The 16,516-nt window shown below is 45.3% G+C and overlaps 2 protein-coding genes and 1 long non-coding RNA gene across 3 annotated transcripts; all 3 read right to left on the reverse strand.

The window, feature by feature from the left end:
• Positions 1–943: 943 nt before the first annotated feature.
• LOC109466940 (ZP domain-containing protein-like) lies at positions 944–10,723 on the reverse strand. Its single transcript, XM_019764812.1, has 10 exons — positions 10,594–10,723; positions 9,467–9,739; positions 9,044–9,234; positions 6,256–6,425; positions 3,101–3,203; positions 2,699–2,838; positions 2,461–2,569; positions 1,701–1,899; positions 1,258–1,395; positions 944–1,067 (listed from the first exon to the last, which is right to left on the reverse strand). The coding sequence occupies exons 1-10, from the start codon at positions 10,721–10,723 to the stop codon at positions 997–999; spliced, it is 1,524 nt and encodes a 507-aa protein (XP_019620371.1). The 3' UTR covers positions 944–996.
• LOC109466955 lies at positions 10,724–12,290 on the reverse strand. The gene is made up of 3 exons (XR_002140050.1): positions 12,222–12,290; positions 11,405–11,593; positions 10,724–10,782 (listed from the first exon to the last, which is right to left on the reverse strand). It is a non-coding gene; the product is annotated as an uncharacterized LOC109466955 (long non-coding RNA).
• Positions 12,291–13,117: 827 nt separating this feature from the next.
• Positions 13,118–15,404, reverse strand: LOC109466941. The gene is made up of 4 exons (XM_019764813.1): positions 14,995–15,404; positions 13,697–14,099; positions 13,234–13,344; positions 13,118–13,122 (listed from the first exon to the last, which is right to left on the reverse strand). Exons 1-4 carry the CDS (start codon positions 15,364–15,366, stop codon positions 13,118–13,120), a joined length of 891 nt encoding a protein of 296 aa, XP_019620372.1. The 5' UTR covers positions 15,367–15,404.
• Positions 15,405–16,516: the final 1,112 nt, after the last annotated feature.

Below are 16,516 nucleotides of genomic sequence, written 5' to 3' on the forward strand. Positions count from 1 at the left end.
TACCTTTAAGTAGAAGATAACAAAGTTAATGTCAACCTATAAGCTTGCTAGCAATTAGCATATATGTTAATTAAGGGCATGTAATATCTTTTTATACCACAGTGTTTGACAACCAGCCTCACTACTTAGTACACTTTGTTTAGTTCCAATCTTTTGCATGTTGATCTCCTTTACTGCTTCTGACGGTTGTCTATTCCGAATATAACGGCTACCATGTCGAACTCAATCACTTGATAAGACTTTCAAAATGTTTTCCACAAAGCTGTGATGTTTGATCTCTAACAGGTTGGACATGTGGGCTACAGAGCTGTGATGTTTGATCTCTAACAGGTTGGACATGTGGGCCACAGAGCTGTGATGTTTGATCTCTAACAGGTTGGACATGTGGGCCACAGAGCTGTGATGTTTGATCTCTAACAGGTTGGACATGTCGGCCGTCATGTTTGTCACACACTGTGGGGGCAGTAATTGGTACCAGGAAGCTCCCTAAACCGGCATTTTTTGGCTGACGTTTTCTGTTTGTGTCGAAACTTTGTCTTTTGGGGCCGAATATTATAACATCACAGTCATATCAAATCACAAATGGCCATTTGTATATTTGGTTCTTGGAGAAATCCAAAATTTTCCCAATTTCTGGCGTTATGTTTGTTTCTTTGGTTCTGTGATGTTGGTTTGCTTTGCTTTGTGCTATCCAATTTTAAACAATTTGGTCTCCATAATAATTCAAACAAAATCAGTTTTTTAATTGATTTCTCCCTTCGGGTTGCCAGCTTTTATATCACCATGATTATATATGTTTATGTGTCTATTATAACGCTCAAAGAGAGCTAAAGAATGAAGGATAGGTTCTGTAGATTGTGAAGAAAGAACAGTAAGGAGGGGGGAGGGAGTGGGGGGAGAGGGAAGGAGGGAGTGGAGGAAGTAGAAGAGAGACTTATAGACTTTTACGTTAGAACATGGCTCATGCTGAAATTTCGAGCCTCACACAGAAAACGACTACTCGGGTTTGGGGGTCGCGTTGGCAGCCTTGTCCTTTCCCCAGAGCTCGAACGAGTAGTTGTCAAAACCTGAAATGAAAAACCGTGTCCAATTAGAGCAAAGAACTGTGTGAGGAAAACAAAACTGTTCTTTACAACTGTTAGTATGGAGTAGTTAGTTACTGAATGTCTGTGTCTGGATATCTTATTGACATGATCCTAGTCCATTTTTTTAGACATTATCTTCCAACAGATTCTGAACAGTGCCTAGATATCTTACCGACACGATCCTCGGCCTGCTCCTTGACGTCACGGCCACGTCTCTTCCTCACCAGGAAGACAGCAGCAACCATCAGGAGGACGCCGGCTATCCCCGCAGCTGTCCCGACAGCGATGCAGACAGTGGGCACGGCGGAGGCTGTGGAACGATACAGAGACGTCATGTTCATACTGTCTACTGCACATAGTGGGCAATATCTGCACAACTGTCTACTGCCCTGACTGTACACTAGTGGACAGCATCGCTAAAATCAATTTTGGGAAAGATATATTGTTATGAATAAGTGGCACAGAAGACCTGATTTGTTGACGTCCATGAGTGTTATCTGGCCCCTTCATGATACACAATGTGTCCAAGGACAGGCCCAGCTGGAAAGAAGAAGTCATGGTATTTAGTTAAGCAAGGGATGGGGAGGATAATTCAGTATAATACACAAACTCTACCTTGTTTTTCTCCTCTCACAACTTTGAAGGGTCCCTGGCTGATGGTGACTGTCTCGTCCGTTTCGCTCGCACGTCGCACTCGGGCCTCGCTCATGTCAGACACAGCGCGCCTGCGTCGCGTAGCGGGGATGCAGCCCTGACTGCACCGCGAGTCCGGGTCGTCCTTGAAGCAGACCACCATGGTGCAGTGGATGTACACCTGGCATGGAGGAAAAACAACATCAGGAATCTGGTGCACCGCCAAGCTGTTCAAGGGACCCAAACACCAGGGAGTAGTCAGGAATATTCCAGTACTTTGTAAAAGGTCTCCAGTCCCAGAGAGCACCGAAATAGAAACAACCAGAGGCTAAAGCATGTACAGACATGAGGAGGCCAAACGCTAGAACTTTTCTTATCCGTAACCCTTTCAGATGCAGGCTAGTCTGCTGGCGTGAGGCATTAGAACGGAGGAGGAAGTCTTTGACACAATTATAGATGTCATCAGAGCCAATCAGAGGTCCTGTGCCAAAGTACAGGGCATCCAGTAGAGAGGTCTACAACCACCGAGTTCCAGCACCTAACGCCCGCAGATGATTGATTGATTGATTGATTGATAGCAGACTTAAGCCTTATGACAATCGAGAGACTGCCACAAAATATATTGCGCAGCGACAAACTTTAGACATACGATATCAGCACCTTATACCATGGAAATCAACTTTAAGCTGACAGTTAACCAAGACCAGCACAGGGCCAAAGTTTAGACGTTTGTCTTTGTTACCAGGCTGGGATCTTCAACGTTGGGGAAGGTGAATGATTGGATGGAGTAGTACAAGGTCATGTCGCCAGACAGTTCATTGTTCAGTTGAAGTGTTGTGTCGATGTCGCACCTATAGGAGAGAAATGGCCATGAATATCAGATGATGATTTTTCGAGTTGTCTTAAACTAAAAACCTTGACTGTCCCAGACTTCTAACACGTCGGTACTTTTGACGTACGTCACATGAAGAGTAACCTACCCGTCTTGAATGATGCTGACGCTTGGAGAGGCTTCGGGATCGTCACTTGGCGTGGCGAGGCAGTGGAGGGCGGACAGCTCCAGGTTATCCAGAGGAGAGTTCACGCTCAGTCCGAAGTGTAGCTGGTCAGACGGGGTCACCTAACCACGGAGAAATAAGGAACATGAATAACAGACGCGTTGCTTTGGGAGGACAGGCTAAGCATGTTGTTATTGTGCTACAACATACATGCATGCAATTATGACAAGCATATGATCTCCTAAATAACAAAAGGCTCAAATAAATAAACATGATCTCTGTTCAGCTCATTTCTGAACCCATCTGGACACAACGGCAGTTTGAAGCGTGGTGTGTACATGTTCAAGTGTAGTTAATGACAGACATTAGACTCAACAATCTCACCTGCACAGGGTAGTCATCTGAGGTGTAGGTCTCAGTGAAGTCTGCAGATGGAAACATGTGCATCTCGAAGGTGAACTCGGTTTCTCCGTTCACAACTTGCACACTGTACAGATAGAGAACCATGTGGGTGATTCGACAGAGAGAAATTAACCTTGATTTTTATATTTCAGTCCATACCATGGTATGGATGAAATATAATGTGTTCTCTCACGTTTCTCCTCCTTCTCCTGCCACTCATTCAGAGGGATTCAACTCCGCCATCATTCAGCCAAATGACTTGAAATTTGGCATGGAGGTAGAGTGGGCAAATACCCCCGGATTTTTGGGGGCATTTTTCGACAAAAAATGGATTTTTGGATCCTGAGCCCTGGTATTACAACCAAATGATATGGCATTCGGTATAATATGGGGAAGGTGATGGAGGACAGAGACTACTGGGCAGCCATTGTGGTTCGGGTGGCAGAGGAAGAGTGGCACCCGACTTAAGTCAAGTAAGTCAAGTGAAGTATAATATTATGAAAAACTTAAACTTTTCTCCAACTCAAAATTTGACTCATAAGAAATTTTCGACTGAATCACTCAGTCTTCCTCAGCTATCTGACCCAAATGCTGTGGACACGTGATTTTCCCCACGTGTGACGTCAGCAAAAGGGTCAAAGGTTGTCTGAAGTCGATATCGCCCCCCGTCCCGGTTGAGCGATGGTTGAAGTGCCCTGATGTATATGGCCTCTTTTATGCCTCTCTTGAAGTAATCCTGTTCGGTATCCAAGATTCTGACCCCCTCTAGATCCACTGTGTGTCTCGGTGATTCTATGTGGATGTGCTGTGACACCTCAGATGCAACAGAACTGGGTCGTCTATGTTCTAGAAACCTGGTTTTTAGTGAGCGCTCAGTTTCCCCGATATAAGTTTCCCGACAGGGGCCTCTGTTAGTGTTTCCCTGGCAGCTTATGTGGTAGACAACCCCACATTTTTCTTCCTTGGGAGTTTTGTCCTTAGGTGCCACAAGCAGTTGTCTTAACGTACGATGAGGTCTGAAACAGGTACTCACTCCGTGTGCAGCAAAGATTCTACGTAGGGGCTCAGAAACACCCTTTACGTATGGGAGGACTACAAGTGTTTTTCTGTTTTTCCCTCCCGTTCCCTGACTATCTTGGGGTTTAGACCGGGGCTGTCTGGGCTCGGAGGCTTTCCTAATGATCCACTGAGGGCAGCCACACTTCTTTAGGGCTTCTGTAACGTGATCGATCTCGGCAATTCTATCCGCAGGATCACTGATGATGGTATTAGCTCTAGGTAAAAGGGTCTTGATCACACCCAACTTGTGGTCCAAAGGGTGGTTTGAGAAAAAATTTAGATATTGGTCCGTGTGTGTCGCCTTACGGTATATGCTAACCCGCAGGGACCTATCCTGCTTGATTGTTGTTAGAGTGTCTAGAAAGGGCAGTGCACCGTCTTCTTCTTGTTCAAATGTAAACTTTATATCCGGGTCCAAACTGTTTAAATGGTCTGTGAATTCCTGTGCATAGATTTTCTTTAACTTTGTATGAGTGTCATCCAAATATCGGTACCACCAAATAGGGGGGTGTGGGGCGGTTTTTATAGCCAACTGTTCTAAATATTCCAGATAAAGATTGCACACTATGGGGGAGACAGGTGAGCCCATAGCGGCTCCGTGCCCATAGCGGCTCCGTAAAACACCCCATCATACTGGAAATATGTACACTTTAGACAAACTTGCAACAGGTCTACTAATGTTCGGGCTTCAAAGTTGTTCTTTGGGGGAGGGTTGGGTCTTCTTGTAGTCTCTGGGAAATAACACTGAGGGCCTTATCCACTGGCACCGATGTAAACAATGCAGTTACGTCGAACGATCTTAGTTCCTCATCTTCTTCCACCCTCTCATTTTTAACCAAATCTGCAAACTATTGAGAATTTACAATGTGATGTTTCGTTCTGCCGACAAGCGGAGACAAAATGCTAGCCAAGAATTTTGCGCACGGATATGTAATAGAATCAATGCAACTTACTATGGGGCGTAAAGGTATTCCGGCTTTGTGAACTTTCGGCAGGCCGTAGAATTTCGGTGTCGTCTCGGATAGAGACGACGTGATTTTTCCCACGTGTCCACAGCATTTGGGTCAGATAGCTGAGGAAGACTGAGTGATTCAGTCGAAAATTTCTGGTGAGTCAAATTTTGAGTTGGAGAAAAGTTTAAGTTTTTCATAATGTAATTTACCAACTCAGATGAACTTTCATGCTGACATTCGGTATAAGGGTACCTTGAACGTGTGTCTACAGAATAGCAGTCACGTATTTGGCATACACCACTTCCAAATGACTCATTTGGGGGACTTTAATTGCTATTTTCAGCAAAAACAGGGCCAAAAGTGCTGTACCCGTTCCACGTTCTATCTAAAGAATGGCCCGTTCCATCTGCCGTTGGCCATGGAACACGTGTTCCATTGCCAGTTACCTGAGGTCACATTGCACCTAAGTCGTGCATAATGACCCACACATTCAATTTTATGTGCCTAAGACCTTCAAAATATATCAAATCTCATCATTGTTAGTATTTGCATAACTGTAATAAGATTAGTAAAGCTTTCGAGATTCAAAGTACTTGTTCTTGCATCTTTGTTCTCATATAGCTACTATCTAATTCATTTATTTGAGAACCTTTGCCAGTTTTGCACTGGAGTAAGTTTGGAATAGTCCAGTCACTTTTTCGAGGGAGGGAGATGGACTGAAATATGCTGTATTTGCTCCCAAGCAAACATCGGCCTTTGTAGTTTTCTTCTTCTTCTTTGGCAGTTCAGTCTATGAAAGACTATCAGGGTTGCGCCTCTGATGACCTCTCATGTGGCTTGAAAGTCCGGCCTTGGTTTTGCAAACCCTGCTGCATACTCTGCATGTGTGTAGCCAAAGGTGCAGTTTGCACTGCAGCCTTTTGCAGTCTCCGTTTTGAGAAATTAACCATTCTGTGCTAATCACACATTCCGAGTGAACGTAAGCACGAATCCAGAAGCCGGAGTACCGTTAATAAGAACCTAGTAGCTGGTTGCCAGTTCATGATTCTGTACTCGCAGAAAGTACTGCGCTATCTTTAAAGAAGCGATGAGAGGTCATGTAGTGACACGTGTGACAACACTTACCTGGAAGGCGGAATGTTGAAGAGGGTGTTCTGTTCCTGTGAGATCACGAACTGACTCACGAACTCACACTGGAAACTCTTCCTGAAAGCCGCTCCTCTCACAGCGCCGCTTGCATCCACTACCGGACTGCCGATGGCCTCGTTACTGAAGATGAGTTTGTCTTCTGACGACTATGAAAACAAGTAGAAAAAAAACATTATTGAGATGGAAAGAGTTATGAACGGCATTCATTCAAGTGGCTGTCTAGGCACTTACACCTTGGGCCATATTATTGGACCACCTTGTCATTTTCAGGGCAATGCCGCTCACCTCATTCTCTTTTTCCTGTGACCGTTCCCTACATTCCAGACGTCTACTTTTTTTTAACGGTTTCGCTCAATGCAAGGCCAGTTATTTTTGGCCACTTCTAGGCATAGAGCTATAGTATAATGTAGTTATGTCAGGAGATGGCGGTTAACCTTTGTTTTGAAGCTTTGTGGATTGTAATCGGATGGAAAGCAGCTGTTTGGAAGAGAGTTCCATAATTTTGCAGTCCGGGGAAAGAAGATGTTGTTGTAAAATGACTTGTTGTATGTTGACGGTAAAATGATGTTGTTGTATGTTGACGGTGTATTGATGAGAGCTGGAAGAGAACCTAGTGGCACGTTGAAAGGTTCTGAGCGGTGGAACAAGAAGTGCAAGTTCTCCTGAACATCGACCGTGAAAGTATCTGTAGAAGAGGGATAGCGATGCAACATTGCGTCTGTGTGAGAGGGAATCCAGCTTTGCGGCCAGAGAATGGCCGATGGCAACACAGATTCTCCTTTGAATGCGGTCTAAAATATGTAGGCAGTCTTTTGGGGCACCAGCCCAGAGATGCGAGCAATACTCCATGCAAGGACGGATGGTGGATTTGTACAGATACAAAATACTTGCAGGAGTGAGGTAGTTTCTGGCTCGAAGCAGTGAGCCTACTTTCATAGCTGCTGATTTGGCTATAGATTCGATGTAGTATCTCCAGGACAAATCCTTGGAGAGAATAAGACCGAGGAGACGGAGGCTCTCATTCTCCAGCAACTCGTTGCCATTCATGGATATAGGTGGAAGAAAAGGTTCCCGGTATCTGTTGATGGAGAGGAGTTTTGTCTTTTTGGCGTTGAAAGTGACTAACCAATTGTCTCCCCATTCGACGACAGAGCGCAGATCATTTTCCAAGCCAGCTGCCATTTCTGTCTTATCCAGCATGGAACCGGGACCTTTAGAGTTGGAGTAAAGGGTGGAATCGTCCGCATAAACAGCAAGTTGGCATAGAATGTGGTCGGGCAAGTCGTTAATAAATATTAAAAAAAGTGTTGGGGCAAGAACTGAGCCTTGAGGAACACCGGCGTTGATTGAATAGGATGTAGATGACTGACCATCAAGAACGACTTTCAGCTTTCTCTCTGATAAAAAGGACGCGAGAATGTTGGCCATAGGGCCCGTTATGCCATAGGCTTCTAGTTTTCTGACAAGTCCAGCGTGCTACTTACTTATTCATTTATTTATTTATTTTCCGTCATTTTTTATACAGGGTGGTCCATTAAGTGACTGCACTTCTTTTCAATGGGGCCCTATTTTATAGCCTCTACCAGGCTTGGGGAGGCGGCTGGAAAGAGAAAAAATCGACCAAATAGAGAGCTAGAGATAAGCATGCCAAGGGAGTTTGAGAGAATATTTCGCAGCACCCCAAGCCTGTGCGGAGTCACTACGATCAAACGGTATAAAAGTACTAATCCCCTCATTAATCCAACGAAAGAACTATCTCAGCGCAGATCATTTAAGCAATAAACCAACCAGCTCGTCATGGGAAGCCGCGCCCATGTGTATACGTGTGGAGAAGACAGCCGGCCGGTACTATGGTTAAACAAACTGTATATTGTCGGGAATGAAAAAAAACTACTATAGGTATACTGATATTGGAAATAATATTAGTTAACACGGATTATTGCCGGCTGCACCACACGGTAATTTCAAATGTGGCGGGTGCGGCGCGGCCATTGCGACAGGGAAACATGCGGGTCTCATGCTGCTTATCCACCAATATCTTGATCAGCAACATGGTCGGGATGGTCTTGAATATTATAGAGTTCTCCAAAAAGCAGTTACTCAAGCAACTGGATATGATTTTGAAAACGTCAGACGTTTCAGCTAGTATCTACTAGCTTTTGTCAGTGTCATGCCAAATATGTCTTCACCTTATTTGTATATCAATCAATAGTTTGTGCTTATTAACCTGCATTTCCCCTCTGGTCTCTCAGTCACTGACGAAAGCTAGTGGATACAAGCTGAAACCTCTGACGTTTTCAAAATCATATCCAGTTGCTTGCTTGAGTAACTGTTTTTGGCGTATCGTATTACCTGGATGTCTAACCTTCATCGACGTATTATAGAGTTCTCTTTTCTATGAGTTTTGTGTTTCCTTTGACGGGGAAATGTACCGCTATGGACTTGAAATTTGACCTCTCTGAGACTTCACATAAGATAGTGATTAGTGGACCTCAAACAAATGGCGACTCCGCGCAGGCTTGGGGTGCGGCGAAATGTTCTCTCAAACTTCCTTGGCATGCTTATCTCTCTATCTGGCCGATTTCTTCTCGATCTTTTCAGCCGCCTCCCCAAGTCTGGTAGAGGCTACTGTTTTACACAGCAAACAGTCACATACAAACAGTAAACGTGGGATACAATAAATAATGATAATGGCAATAATGATAAAGAAAAACAGTAACTAACATCTATAGGAGAACTTGCGCTTGCCACATTCAAGGCTTACCTCCTGGGTCGTCCCGCACTCCTGCAGACCGGTCCGAAGAGTCACCACCGGGGGGTCCGTCTCGCTAATTGTCGCACGGCAGGTGTCGTTCAACAGGTGCATGGTGTCCACATCCACCCCTATTAGCGCTGCTCTAGGGAAGGTCACGCTCATGTGGTCCTCATGGCAGTCCACGTTCACGATAACTTCAGCTGAAAAATGACCCATGCGTCTGAGTGAGTATTTAATGTCCACAGTTCACAGCCAATCTATTCCATGCCAAGAAAGTTATTTTTATGCCAATGTTCACTTTGACTGGTTCTCACATCCATGCAAGTGAGGCGTGTTTTCTGCCTCATTTCATTCAATTAGGATGAAGGAAGCTGTACACTTACAAACTACATGTAAGCCTCCCTCCACTCATATGTCATTGCACCGACTTACCTGTTGTCTCTGTCCCACTGATCTCTCCTATTTGCTCGTCGTCCTCTCCAAACGCAGTCAGTGTGAAGTTGTACTCTGTATCCGCCCACAGTCCGCGTACGGTGGCCTGGGTGTCGCTCGGTGCTGGCGGGGGAGACAGGTCCTGGTACGAAGCCCCGGCATGGCGGTAACGGAGTCGGTATCGTGTGACGTCAGCAGACGCCGTCCAGGACAGGGTCATTTGGTCCATCTCGATATCGGAGAATGTCAAGTCAGACAAGTCTGCAGTGATACCTGTAAAGTGGACAAAAAGTTTTGGCAAGGGCTAAAGGTTCTCTTATGCTGGATATCTTTAGATCTCTTTCTGTTTCTCCATCTGTTTCTCTACCTGTTTTATCTGTGTAGTTTGTGTGCAGACCGATGCAAGTCTCGGGCCTAGTCTTGCGCTCTCGCGAGATTAGGCCACTCCGTGAACAAGATGGACTGATAGCCATCGAAAATTTGGAGGTTAGTATCCTTATCCTTCCAAGTTGTCACTGATGAAAGAATTCACTAGTAACTACAAGAAAGATTCATAATGATGTCTGGAGGATAGAATGACTTTTAATATATTATAAACTATTATAAAAACCGTTTAATATATGCGTGTGTCGGACTCCTTGCTACTAAGAGATGTGCAAGAAGACTCGTCTATACCAGTTGAGGAGCACATAATCCAGTAGTTGTAACCGCTCTTTGGTGTAACACACCAGCCTCGCAGGCACGTGGCGCGGCGGCAGCTGGCTACATTATACCAGCTTGTTACTCCGAACGCTTCAACATCTAACTCTAGACATTGTTTGAAGCTATCTAATGACAATGCCCCAAATGTACTTGGTGACAGAGAGTTCCATTCTACGAAGGTTCCAGGAAAGAATGAATTCTTGAACACCTCGATCGTTGGTTCATAAATCTAGTACTTGATGGCATGGCTATTTCTTGTTCTCTTCTGGGCCGGTACTAGGTATTTAGTAGTTGGGACGTCCGCCAGTTTATTGGACTGAAAAGAAATCTACTTGCAGGCAACAAATAGTCCAATAAACTCATTTGGCTGCAGCAGTCTTCAGCAAAGCACTGGAATAACTTTTTTTAGTTGCATTACCACATACCTATCGGACAGGCGCCTTGGTTACAAGACTCGGTCCTGTCTTCAGCCAGTCCTGTCGTTCCGTCCCCCCGCGTACATTGCGCACCTCCGTTAGCTGGTGCCGGATTGGTGCAGGTTCGGGTTTGGGTCATCTCGCCTTCACCGCAGGTCACACTGCAGTCACCATCCACCCATTCGGACCAGCCTCCATCTAAACACGTCATTATAGATGCAAGAAAAATCATAATGATGTCTCCAAGCTAAAAGAGCATGTACTTATTATGTTTCATCACCATACCAATTTCTTAAAGGCACGGTTCTGTGGTGTCCCTGTCAAAATGTAGCCTAAAGACGTATGTTCTAGATAAGCGCCTGTATGTTAAGTACAGTCGGTATAACCGCCCTTCGGCCTAGCTGCTTCGGCGTAACACACCAGCTTCGCAGGCACGCGGCGCGGCGGCAGCTGGCTACATCAGACCGATCGACTTGTTACACCTATGGCTTGAACATCTAAGTCTAAACATTGTTTGAAGCTATCTAATGACAATGCCCCTACTGTACTTCGCGACAGAAAGTTCCACTCTGCGATAGTTTGAGAAAAGAATGAATTCTTGAACGGTGACATCGATCCTTGGTTGATAACTCTGGTGCTTGATGGCAAGGCTATTTCTTGTTCTCTTCTGGGCCACTTAGTAGTTGGGACGTCCACCAGTTTATTGGACTGAAAAGAAATCTACTTGCAGGCAACAACCAGTTCAACAAACTCATTTGGCTGCAGCAGTCTTCAGCAAAGCACTGGAATAAAAACTTGTGTTAGTTTCATAAGCACATACCTATCGGACAGGCGCCTTGGTTACAAGACTCGGTCCTGTCTTCAGCCAGTCCTGTCGTTCCGTCCCCCCGCGTACATTGCGCCCCTCCGTTAGCTGGTGCCGGATTGGTGCAGGTTCGGGTTTGGGTCATCTCGCCTTCACCGCAGGTCACACTGCAGTCACCATCCACCCATTCGGACCAGCCTCCATCTAAACACGTCATTATAGATGCAAGAAAAATCATAATGATGTCTCCAAGCTAAAAAAGCATGTACTTATTACGTTTCATCCCCATACCCATTTGTTAAAGGCACGGTTCTGTGGTGTCCCTGTCAAAATATGGCCTAAAGGCGTATGTTCTAGATAAGCGCCTGTATGTTAAGTACAGCCGGTATAACCGCCCTTCGGCCTAGCTGCTTCGGCGTAACACACCAGCTTCGCAGGCACGCGGCGCGGCGGCAGCTGGCTACATTAGACCGATCGACTTGTTACACCTATGGCTTGAACATCTAAGTCTAAACATTGTTTGAAGCTATCTAATGACAATGCCCCTACTGTACTTGGTGACAGAAAGTGCCACTCTGCGATAGTTTGAGAAAAGAATGAATTCTTGAACACCTCAACCCTTGGTTGATAACTCTGGTGCTTGATGGCATGGCTATTTCTTGTTCTCTTCTGGGCTGGTATTAGGTATTTAGTATTTGGGACGTCCACCAGTTTATTGGACTGAAAAGAAATCTACTTGCAGGCAACAACCAGTTCAACAAACTCATTTGGCTGCAGCAGTCTTCAGCAAAGCACTGGAATAAAAACTTGTGTTAGCTTCATAACCACATACCTATCGGACAGGCGCCTTGGTTACAAGACTCGGTCCTGTCTTCAGCCAGTCCTGTCGTTCCGTCCCCCCGCGTACATTGCGCACCTCCGTTAGCTGGTGCCGGATTGGTGCAGGTTCGGGTTTGGGTCATCTCGCCTTCACCGCAGGTCACACTGCAGTCACCATCCACCCAGTTTGACCAGCCTCCATCTACTCGTCAAGTCAATGGAAAATACAGGAAAGATTCATAATGATGCCTGGAGGACAGAATGACTTAAGAAAAACCCTTTAATATATTTGTGTGTCGGACTCCTTGCTACTTGGAGATGTGAAAGAAGACTCGTCTGTACCAGATGAGGCGCACAAAATCCAGTAGTTGTACTCCGAGATAAAGACTAAAAAAAGGAACTTACCAACAGTTTTACAGGTTGGACCTCCCCATCCCTCCGCACACTCACAGGTGTAGGACTCTCCAGTATTGTTGCACACTCCACCATTCTGGCAAGGGTTGGGGTCGCAGTGGTCTGTGGTAACACAGGTAAGAAACAGTGTAGAGAAAACGCCTTGAGCAACCCTTAAGAGTGTTTCATACCTAGCAGCATTTCTCTCTTAAATTGTCTAAAAAATGATATACAGAGAGTGGTTCTTACCTGTACAGGTGACTCCGTCCCCGGTGTAACCGGCGTTACAGGTACAGGTGTACCCATCAGGGGAGTTGGTACAGGTGGCGTGAGTGTGGCAGTTGTGCGTGCCAGCCTCACAATTATCCGCATCTGGAGGTACAAATGATACAGTTATGTGATACATAATTCACTGGAAGCAAGAAATTTTGTTGGTTCCAAAATGGGGACTGCACACATGGGAAGTGGTGTACTTTAACTGCTGACAGAGAGTTAAAAATATGTAGGCAGGATTCTTCATGCTAATGCAAATGGGGAAGATAGTCTGATCTAATCTGAAAGTGTGATTGTCTTAAGCTTATTTTGCCAAAATGCCTCTGTTGTGTGTACCGATATGGAGGCTGCAGCCTCACCTGCACAGTTGCGTCCTGACCAGCCGATCTCACAGGTACAGGTGTAGCCTTCGTCACCACCAGTGCAGGTTCCGTGTGCACCGCACGGGGAGGCCGCACATGTAGTAGAGACTGGGAATAGGAGATAAAGTTGATAGGGTCTGTACATCATAGTGATTAACCCTTGGGGAATACAAATTTATACGCAATGACTTTGAGCTCGAGATGAAGTAAAATATCAGGGACTGCAAATGTGGAAAGTGGTGTGCAGCACGTGGGCCGTTTGTCTCTTTACCCTTCCTATGGACTTTTCAAACGTCATATATGGTTGCTAGCAGACAGTGAAGAAATATATCTAGGCAAGTTTCTTCATGCCTATGTTAATGGACAAATAGTCTAATCTAATTTGAAAGTGTGATTGTCTTATTTTGATTGCCACAATGCCTCTGTATTGTGTGTAACAACATCGAGGCTGCAGCCTCACCTGCACACAGGGAGTACATGTTGTCGTAGAGCGATCCCTGCAGGTTGTGGGTGTGAGTGTCGAAGTTCACTCCCCAGGCGTCGTCATAATAATATAAATGATAATTACTCCGCCAGCCAGGGATGTACACAAAGGTGTCATCAAGGGGCTGGCAGAACCCAGGTTCAATATTCCCACACACCTTACTGGCGAGAACCCAGTGGGTTTTACAGTCGACAAGACCGGTACCGACATACGTGATGCAGTCTGAGGTCCAGTTACCGGTACACCCAGCAGCACCTGACTCGTAGCACGGATAGTCCATGCCCGCACCGTGGCAAGTCGCGTGGACATTCTGGTTGGTCATACTGCCCGTGGATAGAACCTTATAAAAGGCCCAGTTGTCGTGAGTGGCCAGGTACACCTGATCTTCTGAAAGGGTGAAAAGTCTTGTTACCAGTAAATGTTTTTAGCCATCGGTGTCAGAAAGATGTACAGTGGACAGGTATTCACTTTGACCTTCAATGTGCAAGATTTGAAAATTATTTCAACATATCTAATAGGGATCAAAATAGAAATTAAGTAGCACTGTTTGTCTGAGTTCTCACATTGAAGTACCAGACGATAATTGCATTCACTCTCTGATTGCCACATAATCCTAGACCACAGCATGTGCAGGACTAAAGATGTATGGAAACACTGCTATGATAGTATGATAGAATTTCCTTCGTAGTCCTAATTTACATACTTTACATGTCACTTCACATTTCATTGCAAAAAAATATGTACAGCCGATTGTTCTTACCTGTACAGGCAAGGGTTGGGGTCGCAGTGGTCTGTGGTCACACAGGTCACAAACAGTGTGGACAACCCTTAAGAATGTTGCATATCTAGCAGCATTCCTCTCTTAAATTCTCTCAAATGATATACAGCGAGATTGTTCTTACGTGTACAGGTGTTTCCGTCTCCGCTGTAACCGCTGTTACAGTCACAGATGAACCCATCAGGGAAGTTGGTACAGGTGGCGTCACTGTCGCAGTGGTACGAGCCATTCATACAATTATCCGCATCTGGAGGTACAAATGATACAGTTATGTGATACATAATTCACTGGAAGCAAGAAATTTTGTAGGTTCCAAAATGGGGACTGCACACATGGGAAGTGGTGTACTTTAACTGCTGACAGAGAGTTAAAAATATGTAGGCAGGATTCTTCATGCTAATGCAAATGGGGAAGATAGTCTGATCTAATCTGAAAGTGTGATTGTCTTAAGCTTATTTTGCCAAAATGCCTCTGTTGTGTGTAACGATATGGAGGCTGCAGCCTCACCTGCACACAGGGCGTACATGTTGTAGTAGTCCGCTCCCCGCAGTGCGATGGTGTGATTGTCGTAGTCCACTCCCCAGGCGCTGTCATCACTCTGCCAGCCGGGGTAGTTCACAAAGATGTCATCAAGGGGCTGGCAGTACTGAGGGTCCCAGATTCCACACAGTTTACTGGCGAGGACCCGGTGGGCTTCACAGTAGATACCGGGCGAGTGGTCATACGTGATGCAGTCTGAGGTCCAGTGGGTACCGGTGAAGGAGGTCCAGCCGTTGAAACACCCATCAGTGCCCACAGGACCTGACCAGTAGCACGGATAGTCCATCCCAGTCGCGGTACAAGCGGATTTCACGTTGGTACCGGTCATAGGTCCTGACACAAGAACCTTATAAAAGGCCCAGTCGTCGTGTGTGGTCAGGTACACTGGTTCTTCTGAAAGGGTGAAAAATCTTGTTATCATCAGTAAATGTTTTTGTCATCGCTGTTAGAATAATTGAACTTCCAACCGTCAACCGTGGTCAGGTACTCACTTTGACCTTCAATATTCAAGATCTGAAAATAATTTCAACGTATCTGACTGGAGGGATCAAAATAGAAATTAAGTTCACTGTTTGTCTGATTTATAACATTGAAGTACCAGAGAATAATTACATTCACACTCTGAACACCACAGCATGCGCAGGACTAAAGATGTATGGAAACACTGCTATGAGCTAAGAGTGTAATACGATTTCCGTCGAAGTCCTATGTTACATACTTTAATATGTCACTGTTCATCTCTTTTTAAGATACCCGCATTTAGAAAATCGTATCTTTAGTTTTCCTCCTATCCCCTTAACTGTCTTTTCCAAGATTTCGTTATCATTCGATCTATAGTTGAATTGCTCTTGTGTCTTGCTGAGGAAAAATCTATGTCACGTGTCGGATAATTTCGCCTTTTTGTGAGATTTTAGTGAGATGTGCTGAGCAGCAACAGTCTCATTAGATAAACACACGGTATAAAAGAATGTTGATAAAAAAACCTTACCTTGACCAGTCACAGAAGTGCCCATAAGGACGAAGACGAGCAGCCCCACGGGTAGCGACACACGCGGGTCCATCCTGTCTCCGGATGTCCGGTAGCTCACCTGGAAAAAGTCACAACAAGTTTACCTGAGAGCATGTTGCACTGAGCAGCAGACAACGCGGACGATGATAACATTATAACAGTGTGCGTCTAACGAAATTAGTTAATGCAAACTGCACAGTAACATGTTTGTGAATGAAACGTTCTAACAGGGAACCCGGATCCAGTCTCATTGAAGACGCGCGCGTTCTGGAAGCCAGTATTGTAGGATTTAGAAATATCTGCCGCGCAAGAGCCCCAAGGCACTTGGGGCCGACAAACGTGGGCATGAGGGCCATGGCACACCTCACACGGGAACTAAAACAAAACTTGTGACTCTACAGACTTCTACCAACATGACATATCGTCAGGAGATAACGAAGAATAACAAAACAGAATATATGCGTACGTT

The sequence above is a fragment of the Branchiostoma belcheri genome, unplaced genomic scaffold (genome assembly GCF_001625305.1).
Source record: "Branchiostoma belcheri isolate BF01 breed outbred unplaced genomic scaffold, Haploidv18h27 scaffold172, whole genome shotgun sequence".
In the NCBI taxonomy this organism is placed as follows: Eukaryota; Metazoa; Chordata; class Leptocardii; order Amphioxiformes; family Branchiostomatidae; genus Branchiostoma; species Branchiostoma belcheri.

What these genes read in the sequence shown, in the direction of transcription:
- LOC109466941 (XM_019764813.1), bottom strand. Translation starts at nt 15,366, where the DNA reads ATGACCGGTACCAACGTGAAATCCGCTTGTACCGCGACTGGGATGGAC. An exon ending in TGTGTGCAGGTGAGGCTGCA is followed by an intron (nt 14,100 to 14,994) that starts GCCTCCATATCG and finishes TCAGAAGATCAG; the next exon opens with GTGTACCTGGCCACTCACGA. An exon ending in CATGTACTCCCTGTGTGCAG is followed by an intron (nt 13,345 to 13,696) that starts GTGAGGCTGCAG and finishes TCCTATTCCCAG; the next exon opens with TCTCTACTACATGTGCGGCC.
- LOC109466940 (XM_019764812.1), bottom strand. Translation starts at nt 10,723, where the DNA reads ATGACCCAAACCCGAACCTGCACCAATCCGGCACCAGCTAACGGAGGT. An exon ending in TTCAACATTCCGCCTTCCAG is followed by an intron (nt 3,204 to 6,255) that starts GTAAGTGTTGTC and finishes CTATCTGTACAG; the next exon opens with TGTGCAAGTTGTGAACGGAG. An exon ending in GCAGGCCGAGGATCGTGTCG is followed by an intron (nt 1,068 to 1,257) that starts GTAAGATATCTA and finishes TTTTCATTTCAG; the next exon opens with GTTTTGACAACTACTCGTTC.